Source organism: Dermacentor variabilis, chromosome 11, assembly GCF_050947875.1.
Source record: "Dermacentor variabilis isolate Ectoservices chromosome 11, ASM5094787v1, whole genome shotgun sequence".
Lineage (NCBI taxonomy): Eukaryota > Metazoa > Arthropoda > Arachnida > Ixodida > Ixodidae > Dermacentor > Dermacentor variabilis.
This window is the reverse complement of record NC_134578.1, coordinates 51,171,388-51,192,432: the sequence shown is the minus strand read 5'-3', so window position 1 is coordinate 51,192,432 and position 21,045 is coordinate 51,171,388. Positions and strand designations below refer to the sequence as shown.

Below are 21,045 nucleotides of genomic sequence, written 5' to 3'. Positions count from 1 at the left end.
ACGAGCCACCAAATTGCGCAAAATCGTGCAATGTAGTAGGTGCGTTAATTCTAACACTTGCGTAAAGAAATGGTCAGTTTACAGCTTCTAAGGTTCAGTCCTTCGAAATAACGGAACATGCACTGGGTGCGTCGTTAGTGCTTGGTTGCAGGCGAACCGAAGAGAACGTTCTTTGTAAGGGCAACGCTTTGTTATGCAGGTATGTGTCGTTGCAGTATCCTAATACATTAGTCCCTCACCGGTCCCTCAACATCATCGGGCGATGTGCACGCATGTGTGTGGCAGCATGCAGACGACACTAAACGGAATTTAAAAGGGTTTTCAACACACTGAGCCATGTGGCCTTCGAAAATAAATTACAATATGTCTCTGTGCCATTGTTCACAGTGCATTCAATTTATTTCCTAATATTAGAGAAACCAGAAATACAATGCCTGTCCCAAATGTTTTTGCATGTATACGGTTTAAAAATATTTCATAAATTGTCAGGCGCATCGATGTGGCCACCTTCAATATGCTTCCTATTATAGACAAAAAATATATTGATTCCATCTCTTCGCGATTCACATGAGAAAGCTCTAAAAGCATAGCATCCGCTGTGCTGCCTACTGAGAAGCGAAAAAAACATTCCCAGGCCAAATTTACGGAGGCGCGTTCGGCATTTATCGTGCATTGGGTGCACGCTAGAGAACCCCGGGAGTTCGAAATTAATCCAGTGCAGTACAGTGGCCCACTGACTTATCGGCTCATTCTCTGTGCTGTTCCCTCACTCTTTAACCCACGCACTCATTAATAAGCTCACTTGCTCACTGACCCGCTTACTCACCGACAAACTCAAGCTTTACTCACTCCCTGACTCACAACCCTCTCATTCACTGTGTAATTCACTCAATATCCAGATCAGTCAGTCGCCCACTCAACCACTCGTTACACACTTGTTCAATGACTAGTCCACTCACTCCTTCGCTCACTCACTCAGTAACCCACCCACTCACCCGTAAACAGCCCTATCGCTAGCCTAATTTCTCACTCGCTTACTCGCTCGATAACCCGCTCACTCGCTCATTAGCCAAACGCTCACTCAATTACCAACCCACGCGTTCACCAACCCAGCTATCAGTCTTTATTTCACTCAATAACACCCCTCTCTCTCCTCAAACCGTTGACTCATTAATATTCTCACTCACTCATCACTCACGCAATCCCTAACGCCCTCACTCGCTCGCCAACCATTCCACTAATGACCAGTCTGTTCACTCATTAACGCACTCGCTCACTTCAGACTACCGGCAGGACGCTTTGTCGCACTTTATTTAGACGGGTTCGACACAAGCATCAGTGTGAGCATGCCGTCGCCTTTGCCGCCTTCTATGAGGCAGCCGGTTGGAAACCAGTGTCTTCTTATGACTTTGTATCCTGCCTTCCGTATGGCAATCCACGCTTTCCGCATAATTGGTCTGGGAACACTGCGCATTTGCTTGGTCAGCAGAAGTGAGAGAGTGCTTCCGACTGTAAGAAATCAAGTTAAGATAAAAAAAAACGAAATCAGGTCAACACAGAGTCATTCCCCCGTATTCTAGTACGTTCCTCTGGTCTATACGCTATACTTCGACTCAATTTATGACGATGACGATGATTTATTAACATCTCTTTTGAAATGGGGCGTTGACAAATAGTTTTAGCTAACCAGCTGTGCTATACATCCTCTTCAGTCTAGTATTCTCTCCCCATTTCCTGAATGTATTTTTTTTTCTCTTGCTTAAAGCGTCTTTCTAGTATATCTACCTTGTGCCGTTGCCTATGCCTGTAACGGATCCGATCCTATGAATCTCTTACCTTCTCAATCCGGTCCTATCTATCTCTTCCCTACTCAAGAAAGCAGATTAAAAAAAGTTTAATTACAGGGTTTTACGTGCCAAAACCACTTTCTGGTTATGAGGCACGCCGTAGTGGAGGACTCCGGAAATTTCAACCACGTGGGGTTCTTTAACGTGCACCTAAATCTAAGTACACGAGTGTTTTCGCATTTAGCCCCCATCGAAATGCGGCCGCCGTGACCGGGATTCGATCGCGCGACCTCGTGCTCAGCAGCCCAACACCATAGCCACTGAGGAACCGCGGCGGGTAAAAAAGCAGCTGGCAGCGCCATCCCCCGACATGTGTGGCAACTGCGCTTCACTAACTCTAGGGCAACTTTTGAGAAGCATATACTGTCTTTCTTCAGTCCAGGTGTGGCGCTGTGTTTATACGTCGAGTGGAGGAAGAGCTTCGAGTCGAGGATCGTTTGAGAAAACGGGGTTTAGCAAGCGTTCATTAGCGAGTTTTAGCTGAACACTCACTGCGCGTTCCGTTCACACCGCCGTATAGGCTATAGCAGTACGCGAAAAATCGCTTAGCCGGTATGCTAGTGTAGGCTTGCGCATGGCGATCATGCCGGGAGCGAAACGTAAAACGCTTCTGGAGCCGTGAAGCTGCGTCCTCTTGGATTCTTGCTCGTTTCGCACATGAGTTGATATTACATTGCTGACGTCTTCGCAAGACGCGCTTACACTGAAAAAAAGTATACGCAGTTCCATGCAGGGCCTCAGTGCTTCAAATGTGAGACTGTATGACCAACATGAACGCCATGACCAACTGTGCGTTTTAACACAAGTGAGAGAGGAAAAAAAAGTTAGCGATGGGAGTGCCACTGTCGGGCTCTACCAACGGACGCAGGCCTGTGAGAAAAAGTACGCAAACCTTTAGCTTTGCGCAAAACGCTGAATTTATTCGCGATTCCGATGCAAAAGTTGAAATTGATGAGAGTGCAATGTGCCGCCATGGTTTGGTACTGCAGTCCCCAATTTCAAGTTACACGCACAGGCGCGGAGAAGAAAATCGGCTTGATCGCGCAATTCCTGGTCCTTGCACTTTTGCTCAAGGAACTCTGCACTCACATGTTGCTCCTTTAGGAATGCCCAGGCGAATAAGCGTATTGTTGAACTCAATCTGGATTTATTTGTACCGACCTCCTTGTTTGCGCTGTTTCTTTTAGAGTTTCATTTTACTGTCGCTGTGTTGTTTTGAAAATTACGTTGTAATTGTAACGTCGTGGCGCGTGGAATAACTCCTCCGACCTTGTTCTTTCACACAATTTGTGTGTGAAGTGTAGGAAACAGTAAGGTTATCGGGTGTTTTTTTTTTAACGTTGGAAAAAAATTGCCTATGGCATATAGCATGAATGTACTCATTGAGCTGGATTACTCGAAGATGGGGACATGTTTACCCTGAAAATCAAACTACAATAATGGACTAATTAACAAAAATTTACTAACGAACTTTCTTTAAATCAGTACTTTAGCACGCATACTGCAGTGAACGCATTGAAGCCAGTGATTTCGTAACGCACATCCCCTTGGGACGAATTTTTTAAATCAGCACCAGTTTTGAGACAAACGCCGTCGACATGCCGCGCAATGCCGTGTTGCTAATCACTTTTTTTCTATCAAAACACCTTCTGATGCATTGAAGCTCAAAAATTGCAAAAAAAAAAAATAAATAACTGCAATGCATTTCATCACAAACTTTGGGAACACGTATCTCGGAACTTATGTCATGCTCAGAATCCATTACAAGCGCATAAGACTTTCGAAATCACCCGCTACAATTAGTAAATTCAAATGTGTGCCACAATAAAATAACTTAAAGGTTAATTAGAAAGACTTCGTTAACGATGAAATAATCATTTTGATTTCTCCTGAAAATAATGACCCCTTCTAAGAACAATCTAGCTGGAGAAATAGAATTGTACTATGTGATATGAGTGATTTATAAAAAAAATTGTTAACGATAAAATAAACGCCATACACTGCGTGTTTACGAGACGAGAAGTCACCAGCACCATTTCTGCGCCAACATATATTTCTTAATAACATGAACAAGAAGAAAAGGGATATGGCCTCACCTGCTGCGAGCAAAACCATAAAGGCCCACAAAAAACTCTAAATACGTAATCTTTTAGTTGATGCGTTTATACAGATCACCCAAGTCTACAGAAGTTCGTGTGATGGCTGCTAGAAACTTTCACAAGGCTGGCTGCCGCGGTGCCAGCTTGTTCTACAATAGTTTATGGCAACTTAGGTAATTATTTGTAGGATTTAGTATTTTATCAGAAACACGGTTTTCTACGCGTGCTATACTCTATACTGCGTATTAATGCAACGATATTTTTTTTCATATAATAAAATATGGGAGAATCGAAATGAAGCGATGATTTTTTTTTACTGAACCAGCTTCATAGCCGTGGCGAACATCAGAATTTGCGGTATAATCGCCAATACAGATAGTATTTTACAAAAATATCCGTATATTTCATCACTGACTTTCGGAGGCATATGTTTTGACTACAGAATCCAACTAGGACACTACTCACAGCATAACATTCCATTAGAAAGTTTATGCCTAGCCCCACCACCTTTGAGAAATTCGGACTCTCGATCTCTCGTGAAGGAAATTGCCTGTTTCGGTAAGCTGTTTTGCCGTACTGCGTTTCTTCCATGTTGCGAAAACATATAAACGTAAACAGGGAAGCTAGAGATTTTGGCGTATTTGTTTATTTGACCGGCACATTTCACAAGAACACTATCTATACGGGGACCATTTTACAATCATGACGATGGGGGGAGGGGGTGGTAATGACGAAAGCATGGCGCATTTGTTTTTCCAGGGGTCGACGTAACTTTTACGTCTTAATAATGTCGCAAATGTGGCCTCTCCCAGCCAACTTCTGTCCTGGGACGATAGAGAGTTTTCGATTGGGGGACGCAAGCGTTTGCCCCCCCCCCAAGCGCTAGGGGGCACCAAGGCTTGTGTCCCCCTCATCTAAAACTCCCTAATGGCTGGAGAACTCCACCAGCCAATGCTAGCGGAGGCCACGACCCGAGCCAGTCGGTCAGACTTGACCAAGGGTTTGGGTCGGATCAATGCTGGATCGACGCAAGTTGGCGCAAGAGCTCGCTAGTGAGTGGAGCGGTGAATGATATTTAACGCTATCTTAGATTTACATTTAATATCTTTGATTTAGCCACTCAGTATGTGCAACTGGGTGTATGCCCGTTCTTGGCCAATCCTTCAGATTTCTGCAATAATCCCGTCCAACTACGATTCCTACACAAAACCTGAACATTTATTGTCGACTCCCAGGTCTCTCTAAAAAAACCAGTTTGTGATGACAATGTGATGAGATTACACGTTTCACGGGATGAAAGTAAACAAAATTGTGCGCATCGCCGTTAGTCGTGCAGCCTTTATTTAACCGCTTTACTTAAGGCTCGCCCACATGGATTGTAACATTTGTGTTGATCTACAGTATTTTCTTGACCATTGAGACTACACACCAATTTTGCAAGCTGCTTCCTTTAAGGGTGAGAAAGTATTCAACATTCGGTTCGTATTCAATTCGTATTCTATTGGATTGAAAAAAAAATCTCGCGATGTGAACACCACTTCGCAAAACCCATCACAAAATGAAACACTGAGTTTGAGACTATGCGGTCATGCTTCACAGGATTTCTTTTTCTTTTTCGTAAATACAGTGCCCCGCAGACTATTGTGGCTGACTTCCTTGTGACTACACTTCGGCGTACGGCAGGTGAACGCTGGTTCGCTGCTCCGCAGGCTACTTACACTGATTGCAGGAATTCTCGATCGCCCATGTTGTATAATCCGTGTCCAAGATTTGGTAGTAGATCACCCCGTCGGGACTCAAAGCATTGTCTGCAGCGAACATGACCACAAGTTAAGCTCCAGATGACACGTGAAGAAATTTCGATTCCAACCGTCGTCTACTTGCGCGTTAAGAAAATCTGACCATAACACGGGTCACATTAGGGTGTATTGTTACTATTCCATAAACACGTGGTGGTCTCGAGAGAAGAATACGCGCCACTTTGGCTAAGTTTGATTTTAGCAACTGTATTACCTACTGCACCAAAGCCATAATGAAAAAAAACTGCAACGCTGATAACGGCCTAGACATTTCACTGATAATAATAGCAACACTAAATAACACAACTGCTTAGCAGACAACACAGGCACCTGGTGGTTAGGGTATAAGATGCGGATCACAGAATATGGCCCGAGAAATTTCCAGCGCGCCGCGTACGCCACCTGATCTCGGAGATTACGTCCAAGTATCGCGCTGTTTATAAACGTCTCCAATTTCGCGTTACTTCTGCCGAACATCAATGACATCGTTATTGTTCCTTTTTTAGTTTTAGTAAAAAAAAGAATCCAGCAGAACCCATGTCACGATGGATATCGACAATAATTCGATTAACAGTGAAGCAATGCAGCGCCGCACCGTATTGCCGCGCTGCGCCATCTAGCGGTGCCGCCATGAATTCCGCGCATAGTGCCTGTGTGAATATATGCATTCAGACACAATTGCCTGATTATATATGTTGCGAGTTCAATTACGCGCAATGCCAGAGAAATGGTAAAGTATATTTTTTTGTAGTTGATGAAACGCACGTGCCTATGTGATTCAAGTTGACATAAAAGAAGTTCACTGAAGAGTGGATTACCCCGTGACGCATACACAGTGACCCAAATTTGTCCGACCGTTCGTTTCAAACCCTGGTTCCTCGGCACAGCAGCCTGACGCTGTACCCATCAGAACGTGAACTATCGAGTGAAGCAAGTTGGCAAGAAAACGGTTAGAGAACAGGCAGACGGACATATACTCCCTTGAAAGTGCGCGAAGTTCCAAAAGAATGCTAATCGCGTCAAAAACATGTATTCTTGCGAGCTTTTCCTGACGCATCTACTCGAAACCTCGAACTTAAAATTTGGCGAAATACTGTATAAGATGCTTGTCCCCATCAACGGTCTGTGAACGCTTAAGTGACCAGCAGCTTCCCCCCACCCCCTTTCTTTTTTTTTGTACGAGGCACACTCTTCCAATCAGTCAAGCGGTAGGGATTGGGTCGCCCACCCCGATGCTAGAAAATATATTGGCCAGGTGATCCCGTGCTTTGTCTTCCAGACGCTTGACAAGACCAGCAGGCACGTCATCCAGTCTCTTTGTTGTTTGCACTTCAATGCGTGTAATCGCCCTGTCCAGGGCCAGCCCTGCCTCTTTACATTTCATGAGGTCGTTGTATACTGGAGCAATAGTTTCCCGACTCGTCAGTCCCCTTAAGGTGTACGTAGCCTGTTCAAGCTCAGGGTGGTATAGCTTACGCATATGCTCAGCGAAGTGCTTGCTAAGCCAAGTGATGAGCAGAGGAGTTTCCTCATGCCCAATTTGCGGAGCAGCTACCTTCCTGTCAAGGGAGGGCATATACGGCCAAAAGTGCTTAGGGCTGTTTCGCCTGTCAGAAGTCAGCATTTGGAACCGTCTACTGTCATGTTCAGCGACTTAATTGCTCTGCGGCACTGCTTGCATAGCTCTCTTACAGCGAAACTGTATATGGTTAGGGTTCCGTGCATTTTGTTCTCCATGAACAAAAACTATCATCATCTATGGCTCATACCCCAGTATACAAGCAAGCAAAAAATGCAATGGTTCATAGCCCCGTAAGGTAGAAAGCTACAGTGACAGTGACAAGAACTTTATTGGATTGTCCTGAGCAACTTGATTAAGGGTGGTTCCGCCCACGACGGAAAACGGAGGTGGTGACTCTCTGAGGCGTCGCATGCCCTCTGAACGGCCTGTAGTTGATGCGTGAATTCCGAGCTCTTCAGCAAGGCGTCCCGGTTGGACTTGTATTGAAGGACGGAGCCCGCGTTGTACGGGCACAGCCAAAGCATGTGGTCGAAGGAGCAGCCGGCGTGACCGCATTTGGAGCACGACTGCGGGAAGTTGGGGTTTATCCAACTAAGCGCTCTGCAGGTGAGGTAGGATCTCGTCTGTAAGAGCGGCCTGAGCCCTGTTCAGTTTCGGGTTGGGGGAGGGAATTTCCTTCTGCTGTGTCTGTGATGGGACGTAATTTCGTGATAGGTTGTAAGTGTCTTCGAAGGGGCAATCCTGTGGGAGAGCCGGACCGTTAGCTCGGGTGCGGTTCGTGAATTCACGCGCCAGGCAGTTGGCCCGCTCTTTAGGGTTGCAACCCGCTTGGTTGGTTACATCGTTCACGTGGGCCGGGAACCACGCTATGGTATGACCTCCAGTTTCTTCGCCCGTAGTAATACGAAAGGATCTGTTGACGATGCCTGCTGCCTGTTTAGAAACTATAGAGCGGACGAGAAAGCCCTCACCACAGTGCTCCAGTCGGAAAAAAATGGTCGTCGGGCCTTTTGCGGCTTGAGGAGCCAAGGCTCTCGCGGTTTCCTCCGCCTCGTTCACGTGTTCAGTGTAGATTGACGCGGCGCTGATAAGTGTTCCGCGCGCGTCAACGACCGAGATTGCAAACCTATCCTCGCTGCCATATTTGGCGGCGTCGACGAAGAATGCATCTGCCCCGTAAGGATCGATTCGTTGAAGGATGGTTCTAGCCCGCGCTCTTCTGCGACCTTCATTATATATCGGGTTGATGTTCCAAGCTACAAGCACTCATCAAAGTGAATCGATGGCTCATCAATGGTTCATACCCCCGTGGTTCATCATAAATGGTTCATCATCAACGGCTCATACCCCCGTGAGCAGCGTCATACCCCCGTAAGCAAGCAAAACATGAAATGACTCATAGTCTCGTAAGGTTCGTGGCTACTCTGCGTGAATTAGCTGCGATGACACTACTCCTGTTGTCGTTGTCGGTTATTTCAATGTGGATATATCGGTACCGAAAAGGAAGAGGTTTACGTGTTCCGTGTTGCAGCCCAACAGGCCCAGCCGACCACCCAGCAGCATGCGTGCATCGATTTGACATTATCAAAGAATGTGATTGCGGTTGCGAGTGAAATAATGACCACCGATCAAGACAATAAATGAGTGTGCGTACCTTTTGTCACGATGATCACCCATCAATGCAATAAATGAGTTCGTACCTTGGTTCAAAATTATTTGTCACCTCCGTATCAAGTGCTAAACAGCTTCGCTGGTCAACTACCTTCACAGAGTGGAATGGCTCGTGAGTTTTTTTCAATTAAAGAGCTCCCGCCATGTTTCTTCACATTCACTTGGACATTTACAGCTTTTCTGTGTATTCGGTTCGCTTGTCGGCCAACCGTACCCCACTGTCCGACCATGCCTTTCACCGTACACCGCTGTGAATTGATGCGAACGTCGTGGGCTCGCATTGTACGCCGCAGTTCATCTACATACGCATCATAGGTAGGCGACTCCAAATCAAGGAGTCTGCATTCGAACCCTGCAGTTATGCTGTCATAGGCCACTTCAGGCAGGTGGTGGGAAGCAAGCTCGCGACAGTTCAGTTGTATCCCTGGCGCCATGGAGATGTTGAAATGGTCAGTCTAATTCTCCTGTGATCACTTTCAAAGCTGAACTTTTCTTCCTCGTCGTTTGTGATGCACTTTACATGGCATGCCAGTCTAGATGACACCAGCACATAGTCTACGCACGACTGGATATTCCTAGCACACCACATGTCCTCATCTTCACAGTCAGCATGGAGGTTGGCTATATTGAGGTTGAGTTCCCGTGCCATTCGAACCACTAGTTCTCCATTGAAATCGTGGAATCCGTCCATTGCCTGCGCATGGCAATTAAGGTCACCCATAAGCTGTGAATTGATGCGAACGTCGTGGGCTCGCATTGTACGCCGCAGTTCATCTACATACGCATACGCATCATAGGTAGGCGACTCCAAATCAAGGAGTCTGCATTTGAACCCTGCAGTTATGCTTTCATAGGCCACTTCAGGCAGGTGGTGGGAAGCAAGCTCGCGACAGTTCAGTTGTATCCCTGGCGCCATGGAGATGTTGAAATGGTCAGTCTAATTCTCCTGTGATCACTTTCAAGACTGAACCTTTCTTCATCGTCGTGTCATTCAGTGTCATTCCCTGCCCACCGCCCACCATTGTACATTGGCCAGAACACAGTACATAATTGTGGAATGTCCTTAATGCTGGCCACTGGTCACTGCAAGGTACACAACTCGTGCTATCACGAGAATCCCTAAAATGTCGACATTTATCCACACGGGCTCCGTGCATGGGCACTTAAGCATCTCCCGTGTTGTTCCAGAATGTCACATGATACCTATACTCCCAAATTTGAGCGTACCAACTTCACGGACCGGACTTGACCAAGTTCATTTTGGATGAACAGGGCGTTGCTCGAGACCACGAAGATGCGTCTCTGCTAGCGCATAGAGCTCCAGGCTCTCAGCGTCTAGCATCTCGCACAGTTCCTCCCACTAGATCGGCTTTCTTGACCCGTGCATGTTGAGAAAGGCCGCATTCAGTTTTGGTACCTTCTCGCCTGGAGGGTGTCGGCAGGACCTCTTCTTCCTACTACCTGAAGCCTCGGGAAGCCTTGTTGTGCCTCACCCCGTCTTTTTCCCCTGCTGTCTGCAGCACTACCTGTCCATGAGCTACCATGATCGGTGCCGTTGGGTGGGTGTTCGTGCACGTCCGTTTATTGCAGTGCTAGAGGGGTGAATTCCCGCAAAACCCCTAGCCTGTGGCCCAGACGTGTGCCTAATTTCTCGGCAGTGCTCACCCGATAGGGTAGGTTGCGCGGTCCGCCGGTCGGCGCCCGTGTAATGCTTATGTACTCCGCGTGTGGTCCCAGTTCTCCACTCAGGCTTTTTGTTCAGGAGCTTGCACTTCTCGCGCAGCGTCTGTGCTCAGCACTTATATGGAAACACCGCACAAAACGTAGCGGTGCTCTCAGGCTCTCGTCTGCCAGGTTTGGATTGTGCACTTGAGCTTATGCTAGTTTCCCAGGACTGGTGTCCTTGTCCACGACATCATTCAGCCGGCGTGCAGGACAACGATCGCTTCAGTTGCATCCCAAACATCTGCTGCTGCATCCACTTCTGCAGTCACTTCCTTAAGGGCGGCATTCTTCTTCGTCCAATATTGCACAAGCCTGCTCCTTGTGCAATATTCTCATTCTGGAGGCGTTCACATCTCCAAAGACAATGGCGCATTAACCTCTTCTCGCTGGTTCTTTGGATGTTTTCTGCTCTTGGCTGGAGCCCATAGAGTGGGGGGTTCTGTCAATTAAGACCTCTCGCGCACCTGCCTCCACTTCTTGCTCGTTTTGACCTGCCAGCCTTTACTCCCTTTAACTCCGTTGGCATTCAGCTCATGGTGGTCCGCTCTGTGCATCTCAATGTCCCTGAGCGACCATCCTTTGTTGCACAGCTGTCATCATTGTCACAGTTTCTACCGGGCAACTCGGACATCCCCTGCTTCGTGTCCCGTGCTGTGCCGTTGTCCGCTACAATATCGTCAGCACTTATTGCCCGCTCGGCCCCTTCCTCCTGTCTCCCGCTGTCCCGGTCACGCGACGTCGTCTGCAGTCGTTGCGACCTGCACCTGCAGGACTCCGCGTCTGCGGGCCTCTTGCTGCAACTGTGATTGAAAAGTCTTAAGTTCTCGATCCTTCGCCTCTCACATCTCTTTCTGCAATTGAGATTAAATGGACTTAAGTTCTCGACCGTTTGCCTTCCACATCGCCAACAGTCCTGCTCCTAAGCTTTGTACTCGCATTGTTTACTCCTCCTTATGCTGTCGCAACTGCCACGTTCGTCTTTCAGGGCTGTCAGCTGGACGCAGTGATCATTCCTATAGTGATGCCTGGGCCTGTGCGTCTGCCAGAGACTGGAAGGGTGTGTCAAGGATACCTGTGGGGCGCCTCTCTTCGGCCGCTGGGAGAACTACTGCTTGTGTCACGGGACAGCCCGGGCTCTGGTACGCACGCTCGGAACGCCCAGTGGTCTGAGGTGGCCTGACTTCAGTAATACGTTTCGGCTGTATATTCTCAGATCAAACGAAATTTCGATTCAGAACAGAGGTATTCAATAGGCATTCGAACTTCCGAATATTATCTCGGTCCTATACTTTATATAGTACATGCATCTTGCCATTGCATCCAGCTGTCTTGCGGTATAGAGAAGAAAAATGCTAGGCTTACCTTTAACAAATCGAATTTTGTCCGATTCGAGTGTGCCGCCGGATGCGGTCTGATTCCAAGATTTAGCCCCGACCCTCCTGAAATGCAATTACCGGAAATGAGCACTTTTGCATGCTGAGTCAAGCACATGAATGAATGTTTAAAAATTATTATTGGAGGCTGCATCTCTCCTGGCCAGCGCGGGTATGAAATTGTTAGCCGCATGCGAAAGGTGATCATTAAAAAAGACCCATGTCCCGGTTATCATAATTCTACAGGATAATATGGGTCTATTTTGGAAGATATGAAGTATCATTTGTGAATATGTAGGATTATGAATGTGAGACATATGAATTTTAAAACAGATGTTCGTGTATTCCAAAACGCGAATTACCATTGCTTACTGCCAGCGTCTTTAGTAGTAGCTAAAAGAACCTTTCTTTTTTCGGATGTCTATTTCCAGGGTAAACGAACCGGAACTCGTGTATATTGAGTATAACGTCACACCCGGTTTTAGCGATGGCGTTCATCCTGACAAAATTACCGTTCTAAATGCGTAGAGAGACTTTATGGCACGAGCATAATGGGATTCTCAACACTTAACTCTCTGCAGTAAACTCTCAGCTGTGCGAACTTCGGTTTAACGAATATTTCAGAACAACGAACTTTTAGAAAATCCCCGGCAGTTTTTTATGCATTCAATGCGAAAATCTTTCAGTTAAACGAATAGCTGAATAACGAATATTTCAGTTGAGCGAACTTGACCAATGGATCCGGGCTCATTTTTGAAATCTGTTCGATGAAGTTTTGCGCTCCGCAGAGCTGACGTCCCCAAATTGCCCCTCCAGCGGCGGCTATGTGCAGTTTGACAAGTGAGCTGGTTACCCATGCGGAACTATCAGATCTGGAAATCGTTTACAGTGTTAGTCCCGAAGAAGAAGAGTGCGACGAGGAAGCAGAGGCAGATTCAAATCCTGTAATTCTAGCCGAGGCTGTAGGATGCCTTGGAAAGTTGCGAGACTACGTGTCTCAGCAACAAACTGTGCCAGAGTGAATGCACAAGAACATGGACTCTCAGGACAGCTTCGTCACTTCTTGCGCTTTAAGAACAACAGAGCAAATGAAAATTACAATTTTTTTTTCAAAGTGAGATAGGTGGCAGCGTAACTGCTACGCACTTTGTATTCATTGATGTACATAACTCCATAAATTGCATTTAACACTTTTGACTCGATGTCTGCTGCGCCCTATGCTGTTTCATATTCTAGATAATATTTAGTTTAGTGAACTTTCAGTTATTTCTTTGGGTAAGAAGTGTATATAGCGAACTCTCAGTTGAGTTAACTATTTCCTTGGGTCCCTCGAAGTTCACTCAACTGAGACGTCACTGTATACTTACTTCTTAACTTCTGCTGCGCCAGAATCATGCTTGGGAATGTAGTTATAGAGTAAGTAACAACAAGCTAGCAAAAATTTCATGGGCGACAATGTTAAACGGCTCCTATTACTTTAAAATTATGGCTAATGCGTTTCGAACTTAAATAATTACTGTACTGTGCGCGTATACGTGTTGAAGTTTACGGAGCGCCGAAGACTTGGGTGTGAGCGGCAGCAGTGCTAGCAGCTACATCTTGGTGTGGTTTGTTTATCTACATAAAAAGTCAAAGCCATGCCTCCGTGTGCATTTATTTTTCTGTGTGTTTAGTATCGTGCGCGTCGAAGAAAAAAAAACATTAAAAGCCGCAACACGCTAGACAACGTAGCATGAGTCTGACGCCTATGCACAAGCTATCTAAGTAGCACAAAGCCCGTGACTGCATTAACAGCTATACCCAACCTGCTTGATTTCAACGTCACGAGATGGAGCAACCGGAGCTGCTGCCCACAACTATGCAGCCGGTATTTGTAACTTAACATCTTTGTCGATAATTTGAGCCAGTTTTTAGCCACGGTAATGACAAATCTGCCTTTCGGAAGCCTTGGCAGCTTTTTTAGTGACTTTTGTTGGCCATTAACGTGTCTGGCACTTCTGTAAGAGAAACTGCGTTACTTATCATGGAAGGTGTCAACGCAGCTAAATTGCGACATTTTCGGCAAGTGCACACGGCGCTTTAGTATAGCTATATATTTGATATTAGCTGAGACGCTGTTTTCTCAATCGGTGCATAAATTGCAATCAAAATGACCAAAAAAGAAAGGGAGCATGTAGATACCCATATGGCTTTTCTGCTACAAGCCGGGCAGTTCAACGCGCCGCAGCACACTGTAGGAGTTTTCTGCGTTTGACGTAAGCCCAGCGACGCTTCGCACGTGTGTCGCCATTCGACAGCGGTATATCGAGACTGGATGATCCAATCTGGATCGATGCGGTAAAGAGATAAAACATTGCATCCAAAGCCGGAGCAGCACTGTAGGGAAAAATTAAACGCAACTTCCCTGAACGGGAACTGTCCAAGGTATGCGTAGCATTGTATGGCGGTCGACGTGATGCGGGATGCGTTATGCGTGTTATTGATATGTGTGGAGCTTATGCTGGTGCAGTGTGCGCAAGGAGTCGCTTTTATAGAAAGCGGAAGTTTATTCCAAAGTCTGACTCCGAGAAACGGTGTTAGGCTTTCTCAGTGTGCATTCTTGGCAAGGTGCGAGCGAAAATTTCGAAATATAGCGTTTCTGGTGGTGCTTGAACTGAGCATTGCCGTCCTGTATTAGGAAGGGGCTTTTTGGCTTCACATAAAATTTTTCAACCGGCTATCCATATATTGCTACGCATCAAAATTGAGTCGACCTGATGTGGGTTGGCCATGTTCACTGGAATGTGACACAACAAAGGCATCCTGCGCCTATTAGGACTGTAAACCACATGTGAAGTTGAAAGGGAAAAAATTTAATCCACGCGACCGTCTCCTGAAGCTAGGAAACCTTTACGGGTCACTCATAAAGAAATTCGCAGTTGAAGACAGGTTCATCCTGGTCCGAGGATTGAACCCGGGACCAATGCCCTTTCGGGACAGTCACTCTATCGTCGAAGCTAACCACATGAAATCTGAGCCAAACAAAATTTCAATGAGCGTCAGTCTCTCGTAGGTGTATTTTATGAGCCTTAATCGATCATTGTCTGTGATGTACCTCCTACACAGTAAAAGTGTACTACTTACTCTTGTAAGGCGCGCACTTTTTTTCTGAAGTTTTACCGGGGGCATGTTTGGTACGAGTCAAGCTTATGGATACTCACAGATGCTTCAAACTGCGCTCAGACTGGTACGCAAATAAATGCGACCACTACTGGCGGCTGACTAGTAACACATTTACAGTCACCCACCTCTTTTTTTTTTTTTTGGACGCGGACCATAGCGCCATCTTGTAGCGACTTGCGGGAACCATCCAGCACGCAAGTATTCACGTGACACTTAGTGAAACATGTTTGCAGAATTTTCGCGCTCCAATGTGGATGCGCGGGACATACATAACGGCGGTCCTTACACGAGTAAATATGGTATTTAATTACTACGGATCTGTTTGCTCAGAGGCGAAAGTTTGTTCTAGCGTGTTGCGCTTACTAAAACTTCTTGCATGGCTAGTTGCTTATTTATGCTTAAAGAACATACAGCGCTAGGCAGACAAAAGCGACAAGACAGCCTGGCGCCTCACCCGTGTCTTTGAACTTCAACGACGCGGCCTTTCTTGGGGTAGTAAAGTCTTGAGGTACATATGGGATATTCGTAGTGTCTAAAACGGCCGAGTGCTGCGTACCATTCCTTGCCCGCAAACTGTAAAGATAGAGTAGGTACATGAACAAAAGGAACATGTGACTGCTCTTTCCCGCAGATCGCAAGCGCTGCTTTGAATCGTGACGAATATGAAGCACCACGGAGCAATTGTGCGCTTAATAATTCAAAAGCGCATGATAAAGGCCTCGAGGAATTTGTGAGCTGTCGGATCGAGAAATCTTTCCCTATCAACGTGAAAGCCCCGTGGTCGCAGTATGTTTTTTACAGGAGTGAGTTTCCTTTTTTTTTTTTTTTTTTGTCAATGATACCCTCCGTGGAACGACCTGAGAGAGAGAAATAAAAGAATACAGTTAATGTTTACGATACTCTTTTACGATATTTGTTACGCGACCTTGCGAGCATTGTGCCTGCGGAAATAAAGGTATAACGAGAAACTTTGACCTCGTGTGCAAACGCTTCTCCTTGTCTAGGGAGGAGCGCCCTAGGGAGGGCTTCTCCCTCTAGCGAGAAGCCCTCGCCAGGGGTAATTCATTCAACGTACACGGCAGCCATACGGTGACTAGTTTCTTTTTGGGAAACACCTTCAGCTGTCAAGAACCTGACACCACGCTGTTCAACTTTTTGAGCGTCCATTATGTCACGTAACCATGTTCAACCCAGTGTATGAGAGCATTAAAGAACATTTGTCCTCACACCTGCGTGGCACTTCTATAAATCAAAGATGTATATGTGCTACGCGCATATATGCCTCGCAGATAATGAACCGAACTATTACTGCGCGCGCGGGGTGGGTTGGCTCACTTTCATTTCACTCGCCCTCGTACATTCAAAAGCGAAGGTACAGTGGAATTTACAAATGCGAATATATACAGCTTGATAAAGGTCAAAAGAGTGCCACTGCGCATATACACAAAACCTCACAACAAGAAAATTTAATATACGCATAAGTCTCCAATAGATCTATAGGTATCTAAGAAAAAAAAGTCGCTATATATAATGCGTGAAACAAGGCATGTAAACATGTTGCGAAATCGCAGAGTCACAGAACACAGAATCCTAAGGCCCGCCCCCCCCCCTCCCTCCACTCCCCCTGATAATCGCGCTCGACAGAAGGCGGCGCGTTTCCTCCCCGCTTTTCTCCCTTGCGCACCCAAGACTGAGCCACCGTCGTCGGCTCACCCATGTCACCCCCCCCCCCCTACGCTTTCACTCGCACATGCAGCATGCGGAGCGCGGTCACGATGTTATCGCCCTTGGACTTTATACGGAACATGACGGCGACGGCAGGAGTGCGCCTGGAGTGTCGATACAATTGCTATCGCAATAATATATAATAAGAGTATCCGACAATTGAAGCGTCGGGTGGCCCATTACTTTCCGCAAAAGAAGAGGTACCAAAATCGAACTTTCACCGTGCGACAATTCGCTGCGCCGCAACGATGTCTTTTCATTTTCTTTTGTGGGGCGAGGGCAGTGAAATGAAAAAAAAAAAACGCGAAGGCATGTTGACCACAATCGAATGCCTACTTTGGGAACCTGCCGATGGAATATCGAAGAAAACGTGAGACGCTTGGTCCATAGAGAACCATATACGCATACTGCTCGGTATCCTACACCGGCGACACAAGAGTTTCCGGAGAGGTTGCGCTCAAGCGAACGCGTTGCAATCCCTCGAGTCTCCACAGTGATGGCGGCGAGCGACCATTGTTTCTTTTACTCGACTGCCAGCCAGAAAGCGTCCAGAACTCTCCTAAGCGAAAATCCATTCGGCCAGAGAAAAGCGAATGCGCATCGAAGTGCGCCGCACGGTGGTCGGGGCAACACGAGAAAAACGCATGCGCTCTGGCTGGTGAGAACAAGAAAATTGAAGAGGCTCAATGTGTCCTCGCGAACAAAAGTCAAAGCAGAAAAATAATTAAGAACGTCGTTACCTTTGCTGGTTTTGGTGTCTTCACATGGATGCTTTCGCGTAAGTGAAAAAAGAATGTTGATATTCTTTTCTGTGACATGGCGGCATTAATGAACACGAAACGTTTATTTGAGGGGTCGCCAGCCGTTTGTGCGCAGGCGCCAGCAAGAGTGGGCGCGAGAGAGAAAATCTGGGGGCTTTTGCTCGACTCTGCCTGGGCACTACGGAGGAGGTTTCTTAGCGCGTGTTGTAGGCGTTTATACCTAGGCGCGCCAGCATTGCGGAGTGGGGTCGAGTTTGTTTACGCTCGGACACTGGCTGCCGGCGCGGTGAGGCAGTGGGCACGGAGGCCCCATTTGGTGATCGCTGTGTCTGAAGGGGGCAAGGTTCTGACTGCTGTTGTATAAGTCGCGGGCCACTTTTCTCGTCGCGACGATAGATTAGATTGTTTACAAGCACTGCTCCAGGAGGGCACATGTAACCGTCAAACGGAGGCGTCACATGGTTACCTCAGACGGTCGCTATGTAAACAGGAACAGTGTTCTTCGCAAAGACCAATGAAAGCTCCGGTTAAACCGATTCTCACAACGCGTAAGATCTGAACATTCTTGTTGCTGCAGATATCACTATCTCTACGCTTTACTGGGCTGTGAAACAAAAGATTAAACAAAAACAGTTCACCTCCGCAAATGGCGTGAAAATAGATCAAATGAACTGACAGAGTAGTCACAATACCTTGTCCCAGTCTATCTTTTTCAAGCCTTTCAGCTTGCACCAGTGCGCTGACGATGGTGGCACGTCTACCAGCAGGACGAGTAGCAGCGCTGGTATTGCGACATTCATGGCAATCTGCTGGCCGACTGCGACCGAGCTCTGGATTCCAGAAAAAAAAAATCCCCCAGGGCCAAGAAGAGAGGAGTGTTGGCTGCAAGGATCGGTGTCGATTGTCATTTAGAGAGCCAAGAGAGACGTTTATTTTTTGCGGCAGCATAATACCACACCCTTCTGCAACGTGAAACGATCGCACTTAACAAGGCAAGCATGGAGCTTGACAACCGCTTACAATATATTTTATGGACATACTAAATTTATCTCGATATGAGGGACCTGGCGTAGCCGAAATCATGGGGGCGCGTCATAGCAACGGAGCAAAACTTGCCGACACAGCGACATCACAAATAAACTCTCAAAGCAACAACGTGAGCAAAAGTGACAACATCACCTAACACAAAAGGAGACAACGTAAATAAGGAACTCTCAAGAACAAAACCCTTCTTTACATCTTTTAGTAGCTTCCAGAAATGCTACTGTCCTTGCAAATTTATTTTTGATGCTATCAACACGCACTTTTGCATAGTTCTTGTTAATGGTCTACTGACTAGTGCTATTGATCCCGAGTAATGGCGGTGTCTCAGGGTAAATGTACTTGGAACGAAGGTGATATGCGCCTCTGTCGGCAATGCCACAGTCCCACTGTGGAATTTTACGCTGTGCCTCCAATACTGTGCATCGATTGTACGCTTGCGCCTTGTCGAAGTAAATGTACCTTCTTTAGGGAGTACCACAGTTCCTGAAAGCAGGGTAAAATGCAGGGCAAACATATATTTACTCCATCAGAAGGAGTTGTGAAGACACTTCTTGTGCTCAGAACCTGCACTCTTCGAACGGTCTGCTTAGACGGTGAAAAGGGTTACTACCTCCCGAAGAACCATGTAGGGCATAATCTCCACTTTCTCGATTACGCTCACTAACTATGTCATCGACGAGGTCATCTTGTGAAGTCACTAATTTCACGTATTTTCCAGCGTTCGGGTTAGGGGCTCCAATGTGGGAATAAGGTGCGTAACGGCTTTGAGGCTTCTCATTTTTTTTTTCAATATGTAATGTAAACATTATCGAAAACCTTTGAACTGGTGTCACGTGGACTGTGACAACCTGTGACGTCACGAAGCCTCACTTTCTCAATTATGCTCGAAAACTACATTGTCAAAGACGTCGATGTCAACGACTTACAACGATTCATCGGCGTTCGGGTTCGGGGCCTCACTGTGGGAAGCGAGTCCGTAAAGGTTTTCAGACTTCTCATTACACTTAGCCGCTTCCGACCAGCTGCTTTCCACAGTCTATGACTTCACGAAGAGTCTATGCGGAAATATAACGTTGGAGTTGGCAAATTCTTGTTTCTCATTGCACGAATGTATGGTAGACCTTGTCACTTCGGGTGACTTCCGCCATACAGCTCGTATAATTAGCAATACCAACGAACTGCAACACAGTCCTAAGGTGTATGCAGATGTTCACAGTCTCGGATGAATGTTCGTAATACAAGTACAGCGAGAAGTCTTCTTTGCAACCGTGGTGTCGGGCTATTCAGGGTTCACGAATGAACATTTCTCGGCAAGTCTACAACGCGGGGACGTTTACCGCTGGCTCTGCACAATAATTGTGGGGCCCTCTTCACAGTGAAGTCGAACAGTTTGGAAAACACTGCTCTACAAAAGCGGTGAGCAAGATTTAATGCTGCACACGGTTGAGGTAAAGTAAACTCAAGGAATGGTACGAGTTAGGTTGGGAAGCTCTTAGCGGTATAGGTGCGAGTGACAGGCTTTTGATAGCGTTCGTAATAGAAAAAAAAATAGGCACCCGCGATTCCTCAGCTTTATTTGGTGGCACTTTCGAAGGATTTAATTATGCTACGCACAAGTCTTGAGGTCCAGTAACGTTTCCCAAGAGTGACAAGACATAATATAAAGTTCGAGAAGCAAAATATCATTAGCAGCATTCGTCAGGACAACTTACCCGAGCTAACGAAGCTTCCCAATGTATATTGAAGGACGTAGGCACTACTTGTTGTGTGACGTGTACAAATCAAAAGCTTCTTCTATGCCGCTCTATGAGCTCTGTCGACTGTGTTGTCCGAACGCCATCAGTTATTGTACTATTAACCATCTTCTTAATTCTATTTTGTCCACATAACTTTTCAACGTCGTACTCAGCACGATCTATTTCTTTTGAACAAGCAGTAAATAATGCAACTCGTCACGCCATTGCACCTGTGGTCGGAGGTGAAGCGGGGTTGCAGTATGACTGTTCCGACTTGTGACATAAACAAAAAAACTAGCACTACGATTGTTTTCGTTCGCTTTCTTCACTTCAGTGAAATGCAATGCATTGTTCTTTGCAAGCTTCTGACAATTCTTCTCATATTTTTTGTCTAATTCGAATATATATGTTTTTTTTTTAAATCTGCGCTCTACTTTTTGATTTTCTGATTGTCCAACTGCCACTTTCCAGAGGCGCGTGTCATGGGATCGCTCGCATTTTGACGTGCTCGATGATATTTGCGGCGCCCCAAGACTAGCACAAAAATAACCCTCGTCTTCGTCATCGTATATATAATGATC

At 46.4% G+C, this 21,045-nt stretch overlaps 1 protein-coding gene across 4 annotated transcripts; it reads right to left on the bottom strand.

The window, feature by feature from the left end:
* Nucleotides 1-1,255: 1,255 nt before the first annotated feature.
* Nucleotides 1,256-20,599, bottom strand: LOC142564267 (uncharacterized). 4 transcript variants are annotated; one of them, XM_075675203.1, is made up of 6 exons: nt 20,441-20,599; nt 18,377-18,566; nt 15,653-15,771; nt 12,026-12,102; nt 5,665-5,754; nt 1,256-1,509 (listed from the first exon to the last, which is right to left on the bottom strand). In XM_075675203.1, exons 2-6 carry the CDS (start codon nt 18,482-18,484, stop codon nt 1,310-1,312), a joined length of 594 nt encoding a protein of 197 aa, XP_075531318.1. In that variant the 5' UTR covers nt 18,485-18,566; nt 20,441-20,599; the 3' UTR covers nt 1,256-1,309. The 4 variants fall into 4 exon arrangements, with proteins under 4 accessions (XP_075531318.1, XP_075531320.1, XP_075531321.1 ...); XM_075675205.1 differs by having other exon boundaries at nt 18,377-18,514; nt 20,441-20,584; XM_075675206.1 differs by lacking the exon at nt 20,441-20,599 and adding an exon at nt 19,655-20,213 and having other exon boundaries at nt 18,377-18,514.
* Nucleotides 20,600-21,045: the final 446 nt, after the last annotated feature.

Bases quoted from the DNA above. Each gene is read 5' to 3' on its own strand.
- LOC142564267 (XM_075675203.1), bottom strand. From the start codon at position 18,484: ATGAATGTCGCAATACCAGCGCTGCTACTCGTCCTGCTGGTAGACGTG. The intron at 15,772-18,376 runs GTATTGTGACTA...CTATCTTTACAG, and splicing joins AAAAGATAGACTGGGACAAG to TTTGCGGGCAAGGAATGGTA. The intron at 1,510-5,664 runs GTAAGTAGCCTG...GATTTCTTACAG, and splicing joins CGAGAATTCCTGCAATCAGT to TCGGAAGCACTCTCTCACTT.